This window comes from Blastomyces gilchristii (genome assembly GCF_000003855.2).
Source record: "Blastomyces gilchristii SLH14081 genomic scaffold supercont1.1, whole genome shotgun sequence".
NCBI lineage: Eukaryota > Fungi > Ascomycota > Eurotiomycetes > Onygenales > Ajellomycetaceae > Blastomyces > Blastomyces gilchristii.
Window position 1 is genome coordinate 7,954,302 of NW_003101682.1, and position 17,085 is coordinate 7,971,386.

The 17,085-nt window shown below is 48.5% G+C and overlaps 4 protein-coding genes across 5 annotated transcripts; 3 read left to right on the forward strand and 1 right to left on the reverse strand.

Annotated features, from left to right (window-relative positions):
• Window positions 1–167: 167 nt before the first annotated feature.
• BDBG_16209 (uncharacterized protein) lies at window positions 168–8,176 on the forward strand (the record flags this gene model as incomplete). The annotated part of the gene is made up of 9 exons (XM_002629566.2): window positions 168–980; window positions 1,096–1,625; window positions 1,700–3,463; window positions 3,900–3,925; window positions 4,345–4,481; window positions 4,850–4,935; window positions 5,013–5,098; window positions 5,163–7,926; window positions 8,008–8,176. The coding sequence occupies 9 exons, from the start codon at window positions 168–170 to the stop codon at window positions 8,174–8,176; spliced, it is 6,375 nt and encodes a 2,124-aa protein (XP_002629612.2).
• A 385-nt stretch (window positions 8,177–8,561) lies between these two features.
• On the forward strand, window positions 8,562–11,089 carry BDBG_00859 (glutathione S-transferase). Its single transcript, XM_002629567.2, has 5 exons — window positions 8,562–8,866; window positions 8,940–9,108; window positions 9,199–9,464; window positions 9,581–9,747; window positions 9,847–11,089. The coding sequence occupies exons 1-5, from the start codon at window positions 8,732–8,734 to the stop codon at window positions 10,277–10,279; spliced, it is 1,170 nt and encodes a 389-aa protein (XP_002629613.2). The 5' UTR covers window positions 8,562–8,731; the 3' UTR covers window positions 10,280–11,089.
• A 116-nt stretch (window positions 11,090–11,205) lies between these two features.
• BDBG_00861 lies at window positions 11,206–17,073 on the reverse strand. Of its 2 annotated transcripts, none has more exons than XM_031720081.1 (10): window positions 16,633–17,073; window positions 16,453–16,533; window positions 16,163–16,370; window positions 15,969–16,093; window positions 15,474–15,698; window positions 15,342–15,403; window positions 15,169–15,272; window positions 15,086–15,118; window positions 12,945–15,015; window positions 11,206–12,872 (listed from the first exon to the last, which is right to left on the reverse strand). In XM_031720081.1, the coding sequence occupies exons 1-9, from the start codon at window positions 16,757–16,759 to the stop codon at window positions 14,496–14,498; spliced, it is 1,485 nt and encodes a 494-aa protein (XP_031576077.1). In that variant the 5' UTR covers window positions 16,760–17,073; the 3' UTR covers window positions 11,206–12,872; window positions 12,945–14,495. The 2 variants fall into 2 exon arrangements, with proteins under 2 accessions (XP_031576077.1, XP_031576078.1); XM_031720080.1 differs by having other exon boundaries at window positions 11,571–12,872; window positions 15,474–15,875; window positions 16,633–17,071.
• BDBG_00860 (amidohydrolase) lies at window positions 11,410–13,684 on the forward strand (the record flags this gene model as incomplete). Its single annotated transcript, XM_002629568.2, has 6 exons — window positions 11,410–12,192; window positions 12,392–12,647; window positions 12,682–12,737; window positions 12,807–12,888; window positions 12,992–13,464; window positions 13,520–13,684. The coding sequence occupies exons 1-6, from the start codon at window positions 11,857–11,859 to the stop codon at window positions 13,682–13,684; spliced, it is 1,368 nt and encodes a 455-aa protein (XP_002629614.1). The 5' UTR covers window positions 11,410–11,856.
• Window positions 17,074–17,085: the final 12 nt, after the last annotated feature.

A 17,085-nucleotide genomic window follows, 5' to 3' on the forward strand; every position in this document is an offset into this window, starting at 1 on the left:
CATCCAATCCAACCAACAAACAACTCTCTCACTCCTTACACACTCTCACACTCCTACACTCCAAAACCCCTCCAACAACAAGGCCGGATAAGGAACAAAGCCAAACACAATATCAGCATAATAAGCATACCAGCACCTCCAGTATAACCTGGTGCCCGCATCCAACAATGGAGCAACAGCTGCTCCAGCTGCTGGCAGACACCCAATCCCCTGCCCCCGCGACCCGCAACACCGCAGAAGTCCAAATCCTCACCCTTTACTCAAACGAAAACTTCCCCTTATCCCTCGCCTCCATCGCCTCCCACAAGTCCGTCCCAATCCATCTCCGCCAATCCGCCCTGCTCGTCCTGCGCACCTTCGTGCTCGCAGCATGGTCTCCGCACCTGGAAGAGTTCAAGGGCCAGGTCCTCGTGAACGACGCGAACAAGGCCCAACTGCGTCGCGTCCTGCTCGAACTAGCGACCTCTGACGATGCCGGTGAACGCAAAGTGAAAGCCTCCGCCAGCTATGTCGTGAGCAAGATTGCCAGTGCCGATTTCCCCGAGGAGTGGCCTGAGCTGCTGCCCACTCTGCTGCAGATTATCCCGAGTAGTAGCGAGGTGCAGCTACACGGCGCGCTGAGGGTGCTGTCCGACCTGGTCGAGAGTGGGTTTAGCGAGGAGCAGTTCTTCACCGTCGCGAGGGAGCTCGTGTCAACTGTCTTTGCCATCGCGACCAACCCGTCGATAAAACCCGTGCTGCGGGCCCTGGCTGTGTCTGTCTTCCGCGCGTGTTTTGATACTCTGGAAATGGTCATTGAGCAGCATAAGGTGGCCGTTAAGCAGTTTCTGGATGAGGCGTTGAATGGCTGGTCACCGTTTTTCATTGCAACCATGAAGGAGCCGCTGCCTGCGACCCCGACTGAGGAGGAGGAAGCTGGAGATGGGCCTGGGCCGGAGGAGTGGCGGGGGATGATTGCGTTGAAGCTGCAGGTTGTTAAGGTATATATACTCAAGCAATTCCACTATCCTATTTTAATTGATGTGATCTTTACAACTGGGGACTCTCTGCTAATATGAGTGGTGTTTGTCCTTTGTCGTTTTTTCTTCCTTGAAGACATTGATGAAAATACGCGCTGTGTTCCCGGCCCTTCTTACCCCACAGAGCACATTGCTCTTCAGCACCGTCTGGACCGAACTATCCACCACACAAACTGCATATCAGGAACTATTCATCTTTGATGAGAGACAAGGGCGGTCCGAGGACGCCGATGGTCTGCCATATACACTCGATTACTTAGTTCTCGAAGAACTGGACCTAATGCAAGCATTGCTCCGGGCGCCCCCTGTTAAAGCAGAGTTACAGAGCCAATTACAAGCGGCAGGGAGCGCTGCAAGCACTTCTAGCTGGCTCCCAGAAGTCATGAAACTAGTTGTGTCCTATGCGCAGATCACGACTGAGGAGGAAGGGCTTTGGGATATCGATGTTAATCTGTTCCTGTCGGAGGAAACGTCGCTCACGGCCAACTACACGCCGCGCGCTTGTGGAGGGGATCTAATCATTAGACTTGGTGAATGGATCAAGGGCACTACGGTTGATGGATTGCTTGCTTATACCAATGCGCTTTTCTCGGATTCGACCTCGTCGTATGTAGATTATATCTTGCCCTCCTTACACCCACCCATGACATATACATTCATTGCTAACAATTTATTTCCAGGTGGAAACTACGTGAAGCTGCCCTTTTCATCCTAACGCAGCTCCTCCGCGACTTTAACGACGTAGACCAACATATTTCCCTTGAGGCAGCGAATGGATGCAATGAATTCGTCCAGTTCTGCATGGCACAGGAAGATATTTTCCTTCGAGCCCGTGGTTACCTTGTTTCAGGAATAATTGCAAGGACCGCCGGCGAAGGATTCCATCAGACTGCGCTATCATACCTCGAGGCGTCCATCAAGGCCATCACGGAGGATCCATCAGAAATCGTCAAAGTCTCATGTATCCGAGTCCTGCAGGACTTCCTCCCCGCACTTCCATCATCCATGACAAAACCCCTGCAAATTCCTGTCATCACGACCTTGTCGGACTTCCTGTCTTCCCGCGACTTGCGTGAGATGTTAGACAGCGACGATCTTAAATTTACCCTGCTTGATACCCTTCGTGATGCGATTATGGTCAACCCAAGCGTTGTGTTATCGTCTATTGCCCTTGATGTTCTTTTCAACATCGCCAGTAACGGGACAAGTAACTTCCAGCTGGCAACAATAGTCACAGAGACCTTTGAAGATGTTGTCCAATATATCTCTCAGCAGGGAGCTGAGGCATACGTCCGCCTTTGCGAAAAGGTGTTGCCGTCCTTGACCGGCGCAATCGATGTTGGAAACATGACCCATGAAAACGCCCTCACAACCCTAGCTGCAGACCTTATCCGCGCTCTGACTGAATACGGCCTCGAGCCACTCCCACAAGGGCTTGTTGCAACAATAATGCCTAAACTCAACCGCCTCCTCCTCAGCTCGACAGAAAGCAACGTCCTCCCCGCCGCCACCATCGCTGTGAAAAACATGCTCCAGCACGACTCCACCCAATTCCTTAGCTGGCAGGATCCACAAACAGGCAAGGGTGCCGTCGAGGTCGTCCTGATCATCATCGACCACCTCCTCAGCCAATCCGTCGACGACAACGCAGCCGAAGAAGTTGGCGGCCTCGCCGCGGAGCTCGTCGAGAAAGCCGGCTCCGAGAAGCTAGGCCCCTATCTAACCCAACTCCTCCATGCCGTCGCGCACCGTCTCGCCACCGCCCAAAAAGCACAATTCATCCAATCGCTAATCCTCGTCTTCGCACGGCTCTCCCTCATCAGCGCGCGAGAAGTGGTCGACTTCCTCTCCACGCTGACGATAGATGGGCAGTCCGGGCTCGCGGTGGTGTTTTCCAAGTGGCTCGAGAACAGCATCACGTTCGCGGGCTACGACGAGATTCGGCAGAACGTCATTGCGCTGTCGAATATATATCAGCTGGATGACCCTCGTGTGGCGCAGGTGCAGGTTAAGGGGGAGTTGATTATCCAGGACACGGGCCGCATTAAGACGCGCTCGCAGGCGCGTAGGGATCCGGATCAGTATACCATTGTCTCTGCGCCGTTGAAGATTATCAAGGTCCTTGCGGAGGAGCTTGTGTCCGCGACGGGCAATCGGGATATGGATGCTGCTGCGGCCGGGGCGGTAGCTGCGGGTGTAGGGAAAACTGGAGACGATGAAGTGGAAAGCGACGATGAGGAGAATGACGATTGGGAAGACATTTCGGGACCGGGCAATGTGCTCGATCTGGGCTTGGGGATTACGAAGCAAGAGCTCATGGGGTATTTGGGTGAGGATGGCGGGCCGGGGGCCGGGACGGCGATGAGACAGCGAGATGATGAGACGTTGGCGTATTTGATGGGGTTCTTCGGGGAAGTTGCGCCTACGCCGAGATTTCAGGAGCTGTTTGTGTTGTTGAATCCGAGGGAGCAGGAGGCGTTGAGGAGTTTGGGGCAGTAGATGAGGGCATGAATTCTTTTGGGGGAAGACGGTTGCTGGACTGAGTGAAGGCTTAGGGCGGATTGGTTGGTTATGAGATCGATCGATCACCAGGGTGATATGTGCATATGGAAGAGAGCGGTGGCATCCTTTTTCCTGATGGAATGAAGTTTGGGTTTTCACTTTGTTTCCTTTAATGATAAATGAATTTAGATACACAGAACGGCCGACCTCCCCCTTTTTTTTTGATTTGAGGTGGCGCAGAGATACATACTAGTTACTACTTTCTATGACAGATAACTTCAAATTGACTGGTTGGTACATAGTGATATGTACTCAACAATGCAAATAGTTATCGCTATGACTGAATGATTTCTTTTCGTTTTCTGTAGTGTTTTCAAGATACTTTCAAGCCTATACGCTGTCTGGTAAGGTACAGAATTTAGGGCAAGCAGGGTGATTAGTCAGCCCGTCCCCCCACCGCCAAGCCTTTCTCCGTCGTCATCCAACATGGAACTCCCTCCACCGTCTGCGTCGTTGTGTTGCTTTGAATTGCTCCTGTCTTCTTCTATCCTGTGAATACAAGTACATAGACCTAGATCTACATCTCTTCGCTACTTCGCACGCCCTGAACCGTCTGAGCGTCGGGACTCCCATCTTGCCATTTCTCTAATTTCCACCCCTCCATTCCTCCGAACCAACCCCAATCAACTCCGCCCATCCTAAACCCTCACCAACAGCAACAGCAACAGCCCCGCATCCCCTTTGTTGTCTGTAAAGGAAAGGAACAGGAACAGGAAAGGAAAGCCTTGTTTGCCGAGAACAAGGTTTCCCGCCCTCTAGCCAGCCTTCACAATTCAATCTCACGCCGACATCCCGGAGCGGACTGGGAAGCTGGGTAAGCGCAAGGCTTCCGCAGGCGAAGAAGATTCAGAGCGGCAGCAGTATACTCTTCTGCAACATCCCGAGAAGAAGGTTTTGAAGGTATGTTTTTTGTTGTTGTTGTTGTGTTTGTTTAGATTCAGTGAAGACCGTGAGGGGAAGTAAATATCTGTACCAGTTTTGGAAATATGAAATCTTTCGGGATCAACCATGCTTCGTGACGTGACTGTGACTGCGCCGCTCGTTGCCTAAACTTTTTTTTATTTTTTATTTTTCTTTTTCCTCTTCTACTATGCAGCCCCACGCAGGATACAGACTGGGGCTATATAAAAGAGTACCTTGCTTGAAGTCTTCTGCCTTCGTCTCTCAACCTACCTCAGTTTTTGTTCTTCCGTGCTACCCATGCTTCTTACATTTCCTCTCTCTCAAGGCTCAACATTAGCTAACTCGACACGATATCCACTTATTAGAACGGCGCAATGCAGAGCAGTCCACGGGAAATCGTGGACAAGTCCACGCATCCGGAGATCGACGAGTCGTTGTATAGTCGGCAACTGTAAGGCATATTACCCGCTGCCCCTCTGATGTGTTTTGAAGTGGATGGTAACTCATGACATCGATCCCCGCCCCCAGATACGTCCTCGGCCATGAAGCTATGAAGCGGATGGGATCTTCCAATGTTCTCATTGTGGGGCTTAAAGGCTTAGGTGCTGAGATCGGTATGTTTAATACGGTAACCCCCGCGGTATGATGTGCTACATATTAACCGCTCTTTGATAACAGCCAAAAATGTCGCCCTCGCCGGTGTCAAGTCCCTCACTCTTCACGACCCTACCCCTGTCGCCATCTCAGATCTCTCCTCTCAATTTTTCCTCAGCCCAGATGATGTTGGAAAATCCCGCGCCGAAGCTACCGCCCCTCGCGTCGCGGAATTAAATGCATACACACCCGTCACCATCCACGGCTCGAAAAACTTGACGGACGATTTATCCCAGCTTAACATGTACCAAGTTGTTGTTCTAACGTCCACCCCGCTGCGAGACCAGCTGGCTATTGCTGAGTATTGCCACAAGAACAAAATTTTTGTCATTATCACGGATACCTTTGGCCTGTTTGGCTACATCTTCACCGACTTTGGCGAGAATTTCACAGTAGTTGACGCGACTGGGGAGGAGCCCACGAGCGGTATTGTTGCTGGAATTAACGAAGAAGGCCTAGTGTCTGCGTCCGACGAGGCTAGGCATGGACTAGGGGAAGATGACTATGTCACCTTTACTGAAGTTAAGGGCATGGAGAAACTGAATAACTCTGAACCACGTAAAGTCGACATTAAGGGCCCATATACCTTCTCTATCGGAGATGTCTCTGGACTGGGGACTTATCAAAGTGGCGGTATCTTCACTCAGGTCAAGATGCCCAAGACGCTAAACTTCCAGTCCTTTGAGAAACAGCTCAAAGATCCGGAAATTCTAATTACCGATTTCATGAAGATGGACCGACCGGCCAAGGTCCACCTTGGTGTTCAGGCGCTCCACAGGTTTGCAGAGGCTCACGGTGGCAAGTTCCCACGACCCCACAATGAGAGCGATGCGCAGGAGGTCATCAAGATCGCGTCTAGCATTGGAGGCGAAGTTGATGAAGATATCCTTCGGGAGCTCAGCTACCAGGCACAGGGAGATTTGAGCCCAATGACAGCTTTCTTCGGTGGTCTTGCTGCACAAGAAGTGCTGAAAGCCGTCTCAGGCAAGTTCCATCCCGTCGTTCAATGGTACTACTTCGACTCCCTTGAATCCCTTCCCACATCGGTCACGCGATCTGAGGAAGAATGTGCCCCCTTGGGAACCCGATACGATGGTCAGATTGCGGTGTTTGGAAAGACCTTCCAGAAGAAGATTTCCGAAGTTAAGGAGTTCCTTGTTGGGGCTGGCGCAATTGGATGTGAGATGCTGAAGAACTGGGCAATGATTGGTCTTGCTACCGGCGAGAATGGTAAAATCACGGTCACGGATATGGATCAAATCGAAACCAGCAATCTAAACCGTCAATTCCTGTTCCGCCCTAAGGATGTTGGCCAGCTGAAGAGTGACACGGCTGCGAAGGCTGTGCAGGCGATGAACCCTGACCTCCAGGGTAAAATTGTATCCTTGCGAGATCGCGTAGGCGCCGACACTGAGCATATCTTTAGCGAGGATTTCTGGGAACAGCTGGATGGAGTAACCAACGCTCTGGATAATGTTGAGGCGCGAACATATATTGACCGACGTTGCGTGTTTTTCCAAAAGCCACTGCTGGAAAGTGGAACGTTGGGCACCAAGGGAAATACCCAGGTTATCCTACCTTGGCTCACGGAGTCATACTCTAGTTCCCAGGATCCCCCCGAACAGTCTTTCCCGATGTGCACGCTGAGGAGTTTCCCCAACCGGATAGAGCACACGATTGCATGGGCGCGAGAGCTCTTCCAGACAAGCTTCGTCGGGCCGCCCGAATCTGTAAATTTATACCTTACCCAGCCGGACTACATCAAGACGACCCTGAAGCAGTCTGGCAATGAGAAACAGACGCTGGAGATTCTCCGCAATTTTCTGGTGACAGACAAGCCTCTCAGCTTCGACGACTGCATCGTCTGGGCGCGCCACCAATTCGAGGCCAACTTCAACAACGCGATTCAGCAGCTCTTGTATAACTTCCCTAAGGATTCTGTTACGTCAAGTGGAACCCCCTTCTGGTCAGGCCCCAAGCGTGCGCCTACCCCCCTAAAATTCGACGCCACAAATCCTACGCACCTTTCATTTATCGTTGCTGCTGCAAACCTCCATGCATATAACTACGGAATTAAGAATCCTGGAGCGGATAAGGGCCATTATCGAAAAGTTCTAGATGACATGATCGTTCCCGAATTCACCCCCAGTTCCAGTGTTAAAATTCAAGCCAGTGACAATGAACCCGACCCGAACGCGCAGTCAGGTTTCACTGATGAGGAAGAACTCAAGCGTCTCATCGCTGCTCTCCCATCACCTAAATCTCTGGCAGGATTCCAATTAGATCCCGTCATATTTGAGAAGGATGATGATAGCAACCATCACATTGATTTCATTACAGCAGCCAGCAACCTACGCGCTGAGAACTACGACATCCAACCAGCAGACCGACACAAAACCAAGTTCATTGCCGGCAAGATCATCCCGGCCATCGCCACTACAACAGCATTGGTCACCGGCCTCGTGATCCTCGAACTCTACAAGATCATCGACGGCAAGCCGCACGCCGAGCAATACAAGAATAGCTTCGTCAACCTCGCCCTGCCATTTTTCAGCTTCATCGACCCGATCGCCAGCCCCATGGACAAGTACCACCACAAGGGCCGCGAGATCTGGTTCCACAAGCTCTGGGACCGCTTTGAGGCGGATGATGTCGTGCTTCAGGACTTTTTGAAGAGTTGTGAAGAGGAGAATGGACTGGATATTGGCATGATTAGTTCTGGGGTTAGCTTGCTGTACCCTGTTTTCAACAAGGGGCCGGACGTGATGAAGAAGCGGTTGCAAATGAAGTATGTCCCTCCTTCTTCCCTTTCTTTCCACCGTGCGTTTGTACATCGTGCCATATACTAATTTCGATTGCGTGCAAATAGGTTGAGCGAGCTCGTCCAATCCGTCAGCGACAAGGCGATCCCTGAGCATCAGAAATATGTCATCTTCGAGTTTTTGGCACGCGATGATACCGATGAAGATGTCGATGTACCGTATGTTAGCGTGAAGGTGGACAAGCCGGCGAAGACGGATACTGAGATGAAGGTTTAGATCTGGATAGAGTGAAATAGAATGATCAATTGAGTATTTTAAACTAGGATTCTTGTTGCGCTTTTTGCAGGCGAGAAATGGGGGGAGGGAATGAGTGTGTTTTGGGGGGGTTGATGTTGTAAATTTGTTATGCTCTTTTTTGTTTTCCTATATTGAGTTGCGGGTTAAACTAAAAACGAGTTTCTCTTTTTTTTTTTCTCTTCACCGAAGGTATGAAGCTATTGATTAAAAACAAGAATGGGGGAGGTTATAGTGAGATAGATTTAAAAAGGGGGCAAATAAATCCACAAAGCACTTTTTATTCCGCCATGAAATCATATTTTTTACCTTCGAGCACTCAGCCATGTCATCATCGCTGCAGCATCTTAGTCATCCCGGCCAGAATTCCGCCGGCGGGATTATCAATCAACCACCAATTGACAAGATTCCCCGCAGACAATAATATATAAGAAGAATGGAATATAAATACAATAGCTTGAACATTGCACAATTCTTTGTTACTCTCTACCTTCCTTTTATTCCTCTCGAAATACCAAACTCGATCAGTTTTATTTAATGTCCTCCACGCTCTCCCGCGCCCGGCAACTCTTCTCATACTTCAGCAGCAGTATAAAGCCTCCTACGTCACCGATATCATCAGCAACAGTAGCAGCAGCAGCAACATCACCACCAACCACAAGAAACATGGCGGTAAATTGTATCCCCCCTCCCTTCCCATACATATCTATCCCATATTTCTAATTCATTATATTATGTTTTGCAGACCGGTAATGACCAGCCAATCACCCAGTGGACGAGCCTATTGGATCCAACCGGGGAATTCAAGCGCGGCCAATCTGCTTTCCGCAATTGGATCTCCAGGGAGCCCGGGGCGCGATTCCCGCCTGAGAAGGGCCGGTATCATCTTTATGTCTCGTACGCGTGTCCGTGGGGTATGTTATCTTCTCTTCATTTTCTGCTTCCTCACTGCATCCGATGTTAGTTCAAATTTGATTGTTGATATCAACATATAATTTACATAGCCCACCGGACCCTCATCACTCGCAAACTCAAGGGGTTGGAGGACATAATCTCCTTCACTTCCGTGCATTGGCATATGGGAGAGCTGGGATGGCGGTTCGCAACCGCTGAGGAAAATCTTCCCGGGGAGAATTCGGGACCAGACCCCCATCATCCGGGCTTTAAACATCTCCGGCAGATTTATTTTGATGTCGATCCGGAGTACAAGGGAAGGTTTACTGTGCCGACGTTGTATGATACGAAGACGAAGACGATTGTTAGCAATGAGGTATGTATGAATCTCACTGCGGCGGGGAGGGATGGGCTGTTTTTTTGGTGGAGGAGAGGTTGGTGGAGTAGGAAAGCTTAGCTTCACAGGGGCTAACTCGAGTTAATTTTTTATAGAGCTCTGAAATTATTCGCATGTTATACACTGAGTTCGACGATTTGCTGCCGGAGAAGTACAAGAACGTTGATCTGTTCCCGGAGCACCTGCGGAAGGACATCGAAGAGACTAATGAATGGACGTATAACAACGTGAACAACGGGGTTTATAAGTGCGGGTTTGCAACGTGAGTATATCCCGTTGATCTTTTTTATCATGAGACACAAAACAAGAAAACCCCAGTTTATCCAATGCACTGCCTCCTGGCTAACATAATAATCCACAGGAAACAAGAAGCGTACGAAAATGCAATAGTCCCCCTCTTCGCCAGCCTCGACCGCATCGAATCACACCTCCAATCCAGAATCGCCGCCAACGCTTCCAAAAACACTCCCACCTACTACTTCGGTGACACCATCACGGAGGCCGACATTCGCCTATACACCACCATCGTCCGCTTCGATCCTGTCTATGTGCAGCATTTCAAGGCGAACATCCGCGACATTCGCTCCGGATACCCGGCCATCCACCACTGGCTACGCCAGCTATATTGGGATGTCCCGGCTTTTGGGGAAACGACGCAGTTTGAACATATCAAGAAGCATTATACGACAAGCCATACGCAGATTAATCCATTTGGGATTACGCCTGTGGGGCCGCTGCCGGATATATTGCCGAAGGATAAGGAGGTGGCGGCCGTGGCTGCAACGAGACAGTAAATTGTCAAAGGTTCTACTTCTCTTTCGCGCTTTGTGCCTTTACATTCACTTATTTATCTTGTCTCTCTATTTATTATCTGTCTATTTATCTCTCTATTTATTATAGAAAAACCAACTTTTCCATGCAAAAAACGCTGTAACGTGACATCCATCAAAAATATGTAGTGGCGCCGGCCCAGTGGCATTGTCCTAGCAATTGCTCCTACCCTACCACCCCTACCCCCTCTACCACTTCCACTACCTCTACCCGTCTCTTACTACCCTCTACCACATCTATCACCATCATCAGATTAATCATACAGGCCACAGAGCCAGCTATTCAATCTCATGAATTCAAAGAAATGCACATGACATCACATGAGATCATATTACAGTGTTTTTTGTATGAAAAGGTTGATTTTTCTATAATAAAGAGAGAGATATGTAATATAATGTAGCTAGCTTCTCTAATCTTTCTATTTATTATAGAAAAATCAACTTTTTCATAATCTCATCAAAAATATTTGCTCAGCTCAGCTCTGCTCTCAGCTTATACAGCTCAGATCAATCTTCAAATCTTCATTCTTTTATTCATTCTGTTTTTTTCATATATTCTCTACAGTATTTACATTTTTTATACTCTTCTCTATATTCATTTTTGATCTCAGTGTTCATGACATGCACTGCTAAATGCTCCGTAACATGATCTCATGTGATGTTATGTGCATCTCTTTGAATTCATGAATGAGATTGAACAGCCAGCTCTGTGACCTGTACAGCTCTGATTAATCTGATAATGATGATAGGGGTGATACAGGGTGGAAGAGGGTGGGTGGTAGGGGTGATAGAGGTGGTGATGATGGTGGGGTGGTAGAGGGGGTAGAGAGTAGAAGTAGAGAGTGGAAGTGATTAGGGGGGGCTGTAGGGGGGGCTGTAGGGTAGTAGAGGCGGTGGTGGTGGTAGAGGGGATAGAGAGTGAAGAAGGTGGAAGGGGTGGTAAAGGGGGGGGTAGAGGTAGGTAGAGGGTGGAAGTGGTAGGACGGGATAAGGTATTTTCCAACATAGATTTGCATGTTAGGTTGAACGAGACGCATTCCTCGTGCGCTTGTTGGCTGTTTCCACTACACCCACCCCCTCCCATCAGAGCGGCAGAGGTATGCATGTACTGAGGCATCTTTTTCCGCCCATCAAACTTCGTTTGGCTCCTTGGATTTCTCCTGAGCCTATTTAAAGATGATGCCCCATGGTTTCGCCCGCCAATGATTCAAAGCATTCGAGCATACTTAATTCTTAATCGTAAAAAAGTTTCCGAAAAGGAGGTCCAGAGTCTCTCATGTTTGCGATCGAGAGTAGCCCTTACAACTCCATGAATAAACAGTCCAGGATGCATAAGTTATTCATCCTATGGGTTTTATATATTCTTTTTGTGAAACTACCCCCGCTATCATCTATCTACCCCTCCTCCCATGTATATAAGATGCGCCCGGAGCAGAAGGAAGCGCATATAAAGAAAGTCACATCTGCCATATTCCCTACACACCAGCCTTCCAAGACCTTATCTAACCATATCATACCTTTCATTAACAAGCGGCGACACGATGCCATCCTCAATCCTCCTCCAAAACTCAGCAATCATCGTCCCTAGCTCCAGGGCAAGCACTTATGCTGTCCCACTGAGCGGGCACTCCCGTCTCATCGAGGGCAACATAATCACCCGCATAGCTCCGCATGCGGATGTCCAGGCTCCCTCTGCGGACACGGAAGTCATTGATTGTCGTGGCAATATTGTATCGCCGGGCTTCGTTGATACGCACCATTCATCTCTGGCAGACGCAGCCGAAGGGCAGGCATGCGGATCATTCGTTGATGGAGTACATGCCTTCTGGTATGTGGCATGCCATTTGCTGTTTATTTCGTTGCTGTTGACTGAGGCGGTAAGGTTTCTATTTGAAGTAATGAATGGAATCTTGGGGCGGATGTATGTTCTGGTTGTTCTGTGAAGTTTTCACCTTGAATCTTACATTTCGATCTTTTCCATGTCCTGATACCCGAGATGCAGCAATATGTTAGTTGAGGAATACTAGTGAGCATTATGAGGCGACACATAGTTAACTGGTCGTATTCTCTGACCAGGAAACATGCAATGCTCGAACTATACGGCCAGCGATATTTCCCGGGGACAACTCGGTGGCTGTCTTGCCTCCATCGATGGCGCACATGAGCTACTCGGCAGCGCATGGTACGAGGATCTTTAATTTGAAGACCGCAAAAAGAGAATCTGTCTCTGAACTTCAACGTTACTCACTCCTGTTTAATTATCTTAGTCGAGAACGCCGTCTCCGTAAAAATTCCCTCGGGCATCCGCTCGATTTTCTGTTTCACTCCCACCGTAAGAGTGAAATCATGAGATCCCCATTTTACAGTGAACAAGGACATTTTCCCTGCATGGGTGTTCAAAACCATCGATAAACTCGCCCAGGTAGCTAGCTCCCCTTGGTGACGGCCGTATCTAGCTCGGCTTTGCATTGGACTTGTTCTTCTTGCCTAGGAAATGATTATCGAAATGTTTGAGCGGGTGACAAAGGCTGGAGTCAAAATTATCACAGCACATTACCTACATGGGATTTACGGTTAGTTTTTTGTTTCTTTTTTTCCCTCTGCCCTTTTGTTCCAGTGCCATACGTACCAAGTGCAACCGCTAACAATTGAAACCCGTTCCACCACCCAACGAAGACTACAATGGTGTACCCCTCGTCGACATACTCGACTCCTACAACCTCTTAGGCGCAAACATCATCCTCTCCGATGCCACCGACGTCTCTCCAGCCGCCGCGCAGAAGATCATCTCAACCAATGCCTTTGTCTCCAGCACCCCAGAAACAGAGTTACAAATGGGTCACAGATTACCCGTCTGCTTCCATGACAACATAAAGGACCAATGCTCGCTGGGCATAGACTGCCACTCCAACAACTGCTCCGACATGATCACGCAGAGGCGTCTGGGTTTACAATCTGCCCAAGCCGTGCGTAACGAAGAGCTGATCGAAAAGGGCGAAATACCCATTGTGAAGACCTCAGGGAGTGTTAGGTATGCGTTCCGCCTCGCGACGATACAGGGCGCCAAGTCTGTGCATATGCAGGACCAAATGGGGAGTCTGGTCGAGGGGCAAAGGGTGGATATTGTTGACGCGCTGAGTCCTGGTATGGTTTGTGCGGCAGAACACGATCTCATAGCGGCGATTGTGCTGCATGCGTCTGTAGCGGATATTGAGACGGTCAGTTGATGGGGTTGTTAGGAAGAGGGGTGGGAAGTTGGTGAAGTTAGCCGTCGAGGAAGGGATTGCAGGGATTGGTAAAGCGGAAGTTGTATGGGCGGATGTGGCGGAGCAGCTCGTTAGGAGTTGGGAGGATTCAGGAGAGGATTGAGAAGATTGATATGGACAAGGCACTTGAAGCGTTTCATAAGATCATGTAAGGATGTGGATAGAACTGTAGATTCTCGATTTGTTTTGGCTAGTTCTGCTCCCGTAGGTCACTAGGCACTCAAAGTCCATATAATCTGTGTTGAATGGGTTGAGGAAGTTGAAGTATATTTTCCAAGGTGGCCGTCTATCCTTTAGATAATGAATTGTAATTTTGCTTACCCCACGCTATATTTATTACTTATTTTTTGTATATATATCCAGGGTTTTAAAAAGGAAAAATATGTCGAGATGGTTGTATGTTGCCGCGGAGAGAATCCACGAATGTGCTCGCTATACTGTACATATGTACAGTACGCTGATGGAAGGAAATTGGGATAGGAACAGAATAAGATGCTCTGGTACGCCGCACGGCTATGCAAAAGAGAAAAGCGAAAAATAAAAAATAAAAACAGAAATGTGTTCAGGGTATTCTTGTCAAAGGCGAAAAAGAATAATGGAATACAAAAAAGAAAAAAAGAAAAATAAATAAATATTGAAATGTCAAAAAGTGGAATATAGAAAAGGACGAAGGTAGATAGATAAAAACAGGAAAATGGAAAGAAGCACTGCAGCGGCACGGCTCGTGGGGATCCTAGAGAATATATCATGGCCTCATATAGCATGCATGCATATATAAAAGGGATGGCGATGGATAGAACGGACTGGCCTGTGGAAGCCCTCTGCCGTTTGGCTCTAGAAAAGAGTAGATATATTTCCGGGTCGGTGGGACGATAAGAGTAATTTGATACACAAACATGCCTGTAGGGATGCTTTTAAGTTAAACCAAATAGCCGCTTCGAATTTTCGTACACGATGTAACTGATCGACACCGACGGGGCGACCTTTAGTAAATTCGGGGTTATTCCTCTAAACAGGCCGCGTATCCCTTCCTGACTTAATGTTTTGCGCGTTACATCGACAATGCCAGTGTATGTCGGGCTATGCAGGACGGTGCCTTGTGCCTGCAGTCTTGTGCGGAGAACATTCATCGGATAAACTATCGAAGCACTGAGGGCACCGCTGAAAGCACCGATAGCACCAGTGGCGAAATTGCTAAGGGGCACGTCGTCTTCATGACAGTGGTATATTCTAGCTTTGCGAGCTAGAAGAATTGACTTCAGGTATTCGAAGGTCGTGAGGTCGATCGCGGCGTATGGGAACATTCCAATCAGGCCAAGCGGCAAGCCGCGGAAGAAAGAGTGAATTCCATTACCCGTCCACATCTTTCTGGCGGTGGCCATGATGAGCCGGTTGCCTTGTAGTCCACCTTCAACCACTTCGCATTGCATGCGACTAGCAAAAATAGTAAGGATGTATGTATAGGGTAGAAAGGAATTCCACTGGAGGGAGATAGATAACTTACAATTTAAGCGTATCCAAAGGGTAAACAAAACATCTATGATAATAAGTAACTATCACGCCAAAGTGAACACGGAACGGACATACTGAGAAACCATTCCTCCGATACCACCAGCCAGGAATTGCGAGGTTGGGAGTAGATTTTTTGTATCGCCATGCCCCTCAAGGTTGGCGAACATACGTTTTGAAGCCTGAACTACATCAGCATACCACACAATATCAAAAATAATATAAAGGATGAATTATCGATCCTATCTCACCTCGTACGCGCCAAACTTGATAGCAGACTCGGGCATAACCTTGACCACGTTCAAGCCATTCCCTATGAAGTTGGTTAGACTATTTAGCACACATTGAACGAAATAAATGCAGGGGTTGTGAATTGGTCATACCTGCAAACAAACTCCGTATTCCTCCAGCACGCCATAGATCCTTGGTTGCTTCTATGAGGGGCATCCCCATTCTCTTTACAGCTTCCAGAGGGTGGCCGGACTTTGCTGCGGTAAAAGCGGTATCCTTCATAACGGTCTGGGCGATAAGATATACTTTCAAACGATCGAGGGGGGCAGTGGCCGTTCTTGATACGCAACCTGCCATTCCGCCCGCAAGGAAATAACCTATTTGAGGTGTACCGTCCGTCAATATTTGTGTGACAGATTGATACCATAACCATAGCGAGACGGCGGTTGGAAGAACAAGCCACTCCAGCTCATCATCAGTGAGGAACGGAACTGTTTCCAGGTTGTAGTAGTACTGATGGTGTGTGGGTTGAGCCTCGCAATGTAATTGGATCACTACGTTGTCCGACACAGGAAGTTGGAAAGTGTTGGGCTGTGAATTTGACGCGACATGGGTGACATTGTGTTTAGGAAATGAGGGGTCTGTACCTGATCCTTGGAAAGGTTCATTTATGTGGACGTCTCCTTCCGGGTTTAGGTTTCCAAGAGCACTGTAATACGATATCAGACCGCCGAGGTTGGAGGTGCTTGCGGGAAGAAAAAGGAGGAAGTCCCTATTTACGAATTGCATTAGATACAGTGATATGATCAGCTGGAAGAGATAATAAAACATCGAAACATGCCTCCATTCATCAAAAGTGATTACACCGTCCCTGTTGGTGTCCACGTCGGTAAAGAACTCGTCCAGCTTCTTCTTCGGGATAGTCAAGCCAGCGTTCGCAAAGGCAGTTCGTAGTTCTTCCTTGTCAAGGTGCCCATTTTGGTCATGATCGATCGACTTAAACAGTCGCCAGAGCTCGTTTTCGGCCCGTTCGACAAACACTCGAAATTCTAGAAAGGGGCACTTTAGTCCGGTATCGAGGGGAATGGGCATGTAGAGCCCAAGCAGGCTCTAGGTACATGATGGCCGCACCGTTGAACTGTATCTTCCCATCCCCGCTGGTGTCCACGTATGAAAGGACGTCGCTGACAAGGTCTTCTGCATTTTTAAGGGCTATATATATATGTTAGTATATGTGAAGTTCACGCAGCGTAGAAGGTACAAATAAAATTCAAAACCGGGCAAGATCATGGTCAAAGAAGAGAAACGTACGGTGGTCCATTTTCCGTAGACCCTTTTTAAACCCCTTGAGGTCTATTTGGCCCTCATCGCGGGTATCCAGGGTTTCCCATAGCTTCGCAACCCGCTGGTCGCGATCCCGCTGTGACTCTACCCCCATTCTTGCACAGTGACCAACAAATCAGGGTGCGGTCAACATGAGGCGGCGGAAACAAGAGGTAAACATCTATCTATTTTCAAACTTCCCGCAAAAATGCGGGTGTTGTATTGGCAAGAGTGGACTAAACATCAGAGAAGAATAAGAATTACAATCGCGTAGCAGAAAAAATGCGTTATTAACGCCCGCTGTGTGTGTTATGAGAATAGCATTATTCTGTAAATGCGGGAAAATCTAGCTGCAGCAGGATGGTTGGCGCTAACTAGTTAACCTAGGCGCAGGTGGTTTGTGGGCGCAAGCGAGCGCTTAGCTGCGACATCAAAACCAAA

What these genes read in the sequence shown, in the direction of transcription:
- BDBG_00861 (XM_031720080.1), bottom strand. Translation starts at nt 16,759, where the DNA reads ATGGGGGTAGAGTCACAGCGGGATCGCGACCAGCGGGTTGCGAAGCTA. An exon ending in AATACGGAGTTTGTTTGCAG is followed by an intron (nt 15,404 to 15,473) that starts GTATGACCAATT and finishes CCAACTTCATAG; the next exon opens with GGAATGGCTTGAACGTGGTC. An exon ending in TCAAGTTTGGCGCGTACGAG is followed by an intron (nt 15,273 to 15,341) that starts GTGAGATAGGAT and finishes GATGTAGTTCAG; the next exon opens with GCTTCAAAACGTATGTTCGC.
- BDBG_00859 (XM_002629567.2), top strand. Translation starts at nt 8,732, where the DNA reads ATGTCCTCCACGCTCTCCCGCGCCCGGCAACTCTTCTCATACTTCAGC. An exon ending in CAACCACAAGAAACATGGCG is followed by an intron (nt 8,867 to 8,939) that starts GTAAATTGTATC and finishes TATGTTTTGCAG; the next exon opens with ACCGGTAATGACCAGCCAAT. An exon ending in TATAAGTGCGGGTTTGCAAC is followed by an intron (nt 9,748 to 9,846) that starts GTGAGTATATCC and finishes AATAATCCACAG; the next exon opens with GAAACAAGAAGCGTACGAAA.